Below are 6781 nucleotides of genomic sequence, written 5' to 3' on the forward strand. Positions count from 1 at the left end.
CTTCTTAAAAAGATGTTCTTTTGATTTTTTTAGTACTTTTATTTTTACTACTAAAAATTTACTAAACACACTAAAAGATTAAAAAAAGATATTTTTTATTGAAATAAAATTTTTTCTATCAACTTATTGGCACCAAAACAGACACTAAAACTATTTTAAGAACACTATTTATTTAATAACTTATTAATTAGTTTCAAATATGTACTCTAATTTAAAATTAGAGATAATCTAATTAGCTTTTTTATTTCATAATTGTTACAAAATATTTAGAGTTTTTGAAACAAATAGATATTTTGTTATAAAATATTTTAAATTTTTGCACCAATATAATTTTTGTTACCAAACATTATAACATTTTGCAACGAAATAACAATTATTGATACGAAAGCCAATATAATTTGTAACAAAAAAATTATGTTGTTATAAAATATTGAAATGTTTTATATCAAATTTTTTTATTATTACAAAATATTCTTATTTTGTAACAATAACTAATTATTGTTACAAAAAAATCAAAATTTGTAACAATTTTAAATTTGATATAATTTTTTTGTTACAAATATTCTATTTTCTTGTAGTGACTCCAAGTCAGATATGTCTTTCATTAAGAAGTGGTCCAAACATTGATTATATACATGTGTATGTACTATGTAAGATTGTAAGTAAATATATTCATACAATCATCATCATCATGGAATGCGCATTTAGTGACATTTATTAATATCAATTGACGATTACACCATATAGAAAAAGTAAAATAAAATTATTATTATTATTATTAATTACATAATAATATATTATTGTACTATACTTTTTTATATATTTTTAAACATAAATATATGGTGGTGGTGGTGGTGGGTTTAGGGTTTATAAATTTTTTATGTATTTTTTATGTAAATTTTTTTATATTATAAATACATATATAAAAATCTAATGAATAAATTTATTATTATTTTTGTTTAAAAATATATAAAAAATTCAAAAAATATATTATCCAAAAAATATATATATAATTATTAGAAATTATTATCCAAAAAATTCAAAGTTGAAATTATTTGATATTTTTTTTATTTAATATAACTTAGTTTGGTGTGATAGTTAAAAATTAAGTATAATTAAAGTTATTCTTTTATTTTAGGGCAAAAAACCATATTAAGCCACATGCAGAAAAGTTTAACCAAAATACGCCAAACAGAAATTTATTTCAGCAATAAGCCAAGAGGCATTTTTATATAAATCGAACCACCAAGGTTCGAACTCTATTAGCAAGTAATTCGAACCATATTGGTTCGAACTACTACTGGAAAAATGTGAATAATTCGAACCGGTTAGGTTCGAACCAGGAGAGCATGTAATTCGAACCGGTAGAGTTCTGTGGAGATTAGCCTAGTGTAATAAATCGAACCAGGTTGGTTCGAATTATGGGGAGAGAGGTCGACTGTAGTAATTCGAACCAGGCTGGTTCGAATTACATGTATCATGGTTCGAACCAGGTTAGTTCGAATTAGTTGGAGTCAGAGCTCTATATAAACGCTGTAAACGTGATTTGCTCTCATTAGAGGACTTAAGATGGCTAGTGAAGAGGAGAGTTTTGCTGTTTTGGTACACCACAAAGGATCCATCAAGAGGAAAACTCGGTCCGGAGTGAAGTTCACAGATAAGAATCCTCTCTATATTGTGGTGAATCGAACGACAAGCTATGATGACCTGGTTAGAGCTGTGCTAATGAAACTTGGCCTGGAAGGTGCGAAGCGGATTAAGAAGTTTTTCTATCGCATTCCAGTCACGATCCTGCACGATACGGTGAAGTATGATTGTCTCACGATTGGTAGTGATGAGGACCTCCAAGTCATGTTTCTTTGTCGGAGGCAGTTTCCGGAGGTCCGCACACCAGAGTTGCTGGCAAGCTCAGTCTCCGGAAGCGCAAGGGCATTTGGGAGGTCAAACGGTACAATGGCCCTCACACTTGCCTGGCCACATCCATATCAAGTGATCACATAAGTTTGGATCATTCTGTGATTTCGGCGTTCATTATGCCAATGGTTAGGGCTGACGCATCGGTTAGCATCAAGGTGCTCCTGAACGCCACGGCAGCGCATTTTGGTTTTAGGCCGACTTACAGGAGGGTTTGGATGGCGAAGCAGAAGGCCGTTGGTCTCATCTACGGTGACTGGGATGAGTCATACAGCGAGATACCTAGGTGGGTGTTGGGTGTCCAGCTGACGATGCCTGGTACTGTTGCGGTCCTCAGGACGAGCCCGGTTATAGTTGGAGGACAGGTGGACGACTCTCAAGCTTATTTCCACAGACTTTTCTGGACTTTCCCTCCGTGCATCGAGGCATTCCGGCATTGCAAGCCGCTAGTCAGCATTGACGGCACACATCTATATGGTAAGTATGGGGGAACGTTGCTCATTGCGATTGCACAGGACGGGAACTCCAACATTCTACCTGTCGCATTCGCACTAGTAGAGGGTGAGAATGCGGAGTCGTGGACATTCTTTCTCTCGCACCTTCGGCAGCACGTGACCCCGCAGCCCGGTCTGCTGGTTATATCGGATAGGCAAAACGGCATCAAGTCTGCGCTTGAGGCCCCGGACGGAGGTTGGTTACCACCATCTGCGTACCGTGCATTCTGCATACGACACGTAGTGGCTAATTTCGCCCTTACCTTCAAGGGCAAAGACGCTAGGAGGCTTCTCGTGAATGCAGCGTACGCAAAGACTGAGGTTGAGTTTGATTACTGGTTTGATATACTGCGGTCTGAAGACCCAGCGATGTGTGAGTGGGCGAACCGTATTGATTACTCGTTGTGGACGCAGCATCGCGATGAGGGGAGGAGATTCGGTCACATGACGACGAATATCTCCGAGTGTGTGTACTCAATCCTCAAGGGTGTAAGAAATCTTCCTGTAGCATCCCTGGTGAAGGCAACATATGGCAGGCTGGCCGAACTCTTTGTTCGCAAGGGGCGAGAGGCTGAGGCCCAGATGGGCACCGGACAGCAGTTCAGTCAGCATTTGGTGAAGTGTATCGAGGCCAACTTGAAGACGGCCAGGTGCTTCACGGTGACGTTGTATGACCGTGATAACTCCGAGTTCACCGTAGCGGAGACCACTCCGACTGGTACTTTCTCATTGGGTACTTACCGAGTATCGCTTGCCTCCCGGACATGTGACTGTGGGTACTTTCAGGCGCTTCATTTCCCGTGTCAGCACGCACTTGCATGCTGTGCCTACGCACGTGTCAGCTGGAGCTCCTATGTTCATAGCGTCTATCAGATGACCTCGGTGTTCAATGTCTATCGGATGGGATTCACACCACCAATCCCGGAGGGCTACTGGCCACCCTACGATGGGCCCACGGTGATTCCGGACCCAAACAGAAGGCGTGCGAGAGAGGGGAGGCCTAGATCCACAAGGATACGGACGAATATGGATGAGGCAGATCCAAACAGGCCAAAACGGTGTGGCCTTTGTCGCCAACCCGGACACACTAGACGTAGATGCCCACAGGTAGTAGGATCGTCTCAGACAGGGCGAAATTAGTTTCCATGATGTTATTGTTAGTGTTATTTACTTTTTAGTTGTCTTGTTAGATGCATTGCTTGACCACGTATCTAACTTGTTGAGATTAATGCATTGAACTTTGTTATTTGTGAGTAGTAATGAATATGTTGTCTTCCATTACAAGTTATGCTACAGGACTCGTTGATCCTCATTTTAATAACTAAACGAAATCATTATACCTTATCATGTTTCATTTAATACATAAACAGACATAAACAGAGCACTACATAACAACAAAAGTACACCTAACTATCATACATGACTGAAATAGAGGAAACCAAATACATGAAATGTGACTCATCTAAACAGGTGCGAACCAGTACCACAGCGACGTGCTATCCGTGCCCTCTGACCTCGACGGACAAGCGGCTCCTCATCCTCTATCTCATCCTCCTCCTCCTGCGGAGCAGGCTGTACTGGTGGCGCAACACGCAACGGTGCTGCAGACGATCCTGCGATAGACTCTGATGCAGCGGTGAAGGCGGATGTAGCGGTACCTCCAAGACGAAACTGCTGACCAGCGGATGAGGATGGAGGCTCGTTCAGATCAACATCTAAGGGGGCCTGGATCCCTGAGGTCTGGCCAGCTCTGCGGGGGGTCACCTCAGCCTGCATGATGGCGGTGATCTCATCTAGGAAGCGTGGACTCCCGAAGTCCCCAACAAACGAGTCTGACCCAACAAAGTCTGCCCACTGTGATCCTGATATGCGCCAAGGTGTACCACCCTGCTCAGCTTGATCATCCGCTGGCACACCAACGAAGTAATCTCCAAGAGGGCCCGATCCAGGTCCAGCGTCACCAGTGTCAGCCCCGTCACCGAGCCCTGTGCCATACCACTCACCTCCATGACCGCCATCGTGTGTACTAGTACCTCCATCGTGTGTGCATCCTCCAACGTGGCCAGGCTGGTCGTCATCGTCGTCCCCATGGTCAGAACCACTCCTCGCCGTATGATCCGGCCACCTCCACTGACGCTGGCTCCTCCGTGTCCCTACACCCATCCTCCTCTCAACCCTGCGCCTGTCAGGCACGTCATCCGGAGGATCCATGTCAGGCACTCGCCCCGGACCCCGCTGTGAGGCCTCAACTGGTATAGGAACTGATCTCGGATCCCCCAGCTGAGTGTCCGGGGCCAAGAACCTCTTCCCATGCTGACTCCACCACTGAAGGAACTGATGAGACGGTCCAGGGTCGGCAACAACATCGAACCTCAATACACTGTCCTGACGAGCGTCCCAGTATGCATGCCACTTCGGCATGGAAGAGGGGAACCATCGATCGCCGCCTCTCCCGTCCTTGGACATCAGAAAGTCGATGTTCAAGGCGGGACGCGGAGGGGCCTGTACCCCTCCAAACTGAGGAAGAACACGATCTATCTGATGCCACTCTATGACAGCAAAGTAGATCAGCGCGGTCACAGAGCGCCACACCGCCATGTGCCGAGGCTCCAAAACCTCCGGGTGCAACACCTAAAGTACGTCGGGGCTACTGTACGGCATCCATATAAACTGCAGAACAAACCCACCCTTATCAAGGCAACTGTACGACCCAAGTGTAAGATATTTAACTAAAAGAGCATCAGTTATTAATTAGCATACTAACCTCCCTGGACTGTAACCGGTCTATCCTAAGCCTCCACGCCCGCACTCTCGGACCCTTCTCGCTACCGGAAGGATTGTAACCTGCCCATCTGCACCATACACATGAGTTACATATACTAATATATGTGTTTACATTATGCAATAGAGTATTAACATACACGCAATTCTGTAAGTCATATTGAAAAAGAATAGGCCCAGTATAGTACTTCGACGCCAACGGCCAGCTGAACGCCTCATATCCTGTAGGCCTAAACTGAGGAAACCGCCAAAAGATCCAAGACTGCAGTAGCTGGAGCGGGCCCGCTAACTTCACAACATGTCTGTTTGCCACCCTGCACATGCACCGGTACAACCAGGCCAGTGCTGCCGAACCCCAGCTGTACGTACCCAGCTCCTCCAGCCTCGCAACATATGGAAGCCATCTAACCCTAAACCACTAACATAAACCACTAACTTATACCGCTAGCTTAAACCACTATCATAAACCACCTACATAATCCCCTCACCCAAACCACCTACATAAACCACTAACATAAAGTACCGTCTAACCAAGATACAAAACCACTAACCTCGTCGTTGATGACCCCGGCTATATGAGCGACTCCGTCCAACCGATATAACTGTGCCGGATCGTCCCCCATCAGCAGAGTAGTCCGTTCAGGTCTTCCTCGGAGAGAATCTGGGTCGTTTTCTCTGAGATTTTGTGGGGTAGGGGGGAGGGATAATGGTTCGAATGAGGGTGATTCGAACTCCTTATATAGTCAAATCACACCTAATTCGAACCAGCCTGGTTCGAATTATGAAGGAGTGCACTAGGAGTAATTCGAACCGGCCTGGTTCGAATTACATGGAATCGAATTCAAAGCATAATTCGAACCAACCTGGTTCGAATTATGTATGAGAGAAGTTCGAACCATAGTGGTTCGAATTATGTATGGGAGGAGTTCGAACCTTAGTGGTTCGAATTATTCAAATACGTACAACACTAAATCGAACCATCTTGGTTCGAATTATGAAGGAGTGCAATTCGAACCAGCTTGGTTCGAATTATATTAAAATACACTTTGGCTCATTGCTGAAACGAAATTGGATTTGGCGCATTTTGGTTACAAGATTCTTGCTTTGGCTTAATATGGTTTTTTGCCCTTTATTTTACTTGAATCTTAATTTGATCACTAAATTATCAATTAATTCAAAAGGCTAACTGAATTTTTTCTTTATAATTAAACTAACTTAACATATACATTCATGTGGCATATATATATATATATATTATTTTTCTTTGATTTATAATGTGTGTAAAAATTATGTTAACAAAAAAAAAAAGTGTGTCAAATTTGCATTCTCTTAAAGTGAGTTATGTCAAAAAATAGATAGAAGATTATTATGTCTGACAATAAAATATTGAGAATTGATCTTACCTTAATTTTTTTGAGAGACTAAAATGTCTGTTTTTAAAATTTTTGGAGACTGATTTAGATAATTATTCTGCCGAAAAATAGATTGAAGACTAATTTATCTAGAGTAAAATTTTGAAGATATTTTAGTATATTAATTTTTTTTATTAAAATATCTATTTTTAAAATTTTTAAAAATTAATTTAGATATTT

General features: G+C 42.1%; 1 protein-coding gene and 1 pseudogene across 1 annotated transcript; both read left to right on the forward strand.

Moving 5' to 3' along the window:
• LOC107641343 lies at nt 2040-3548 on the forward strand. The gene is made up of 3 exons (XM_016344838.1): nt 2040-2279; nt 2430-2781; nt 2917-3548. The coding sequence occupies exons 1-3, from the start codon at nt 2040-2042 to the stop codon at nt 3546-3548; spliced, it is 1224 nt and encodes a 407-aa protein (XP_016200324.1).
• LOC110272154 overlaps nt 5488-6781 on the forward strand; it is a 2948-nt pseudogene continuing 1654 nt past the window's right edge.

Source organism: Arachis ipaensis, chromosome B05 (assembly GCF_000816755.2).
Source record: "Arachis ipaensis cultivar K30076 chromosome B05, Araip1.1, whole genome shotgun sequence".
Classification (NCBI taxonomy): Eukaryota; Viridiplantae; Streptophyta; class Magnoliopsida; order Fabales; family Fabaceae; genus Arachis; species Arachis ipaensis.

Bases quoted from the DNA above. Each gene is read 5' to 3' on its own strand.
- LOC107641343 (XM_016344838.1), top strand. From the start codon at position 2,040: ATGGTTAGGGCTGACGCATCGGTTAGCATCAAGGTGCTCCTGAACGCC. The intron at 2,280-2,429 runs GTGGACGACTCT...GCGATTGCACAG, and splicing joins CGGTTATAGTTGGAGGACAG to GACGGGAACTCCAACATTCT. The intron at 2,782-2,916 runs GTGAGTGGGCGA...ATCTTCCTGTAG, and splicing joins GTCTGAAGACCCAGCGATGT to CATCCCTGGTGAAGGCAACA.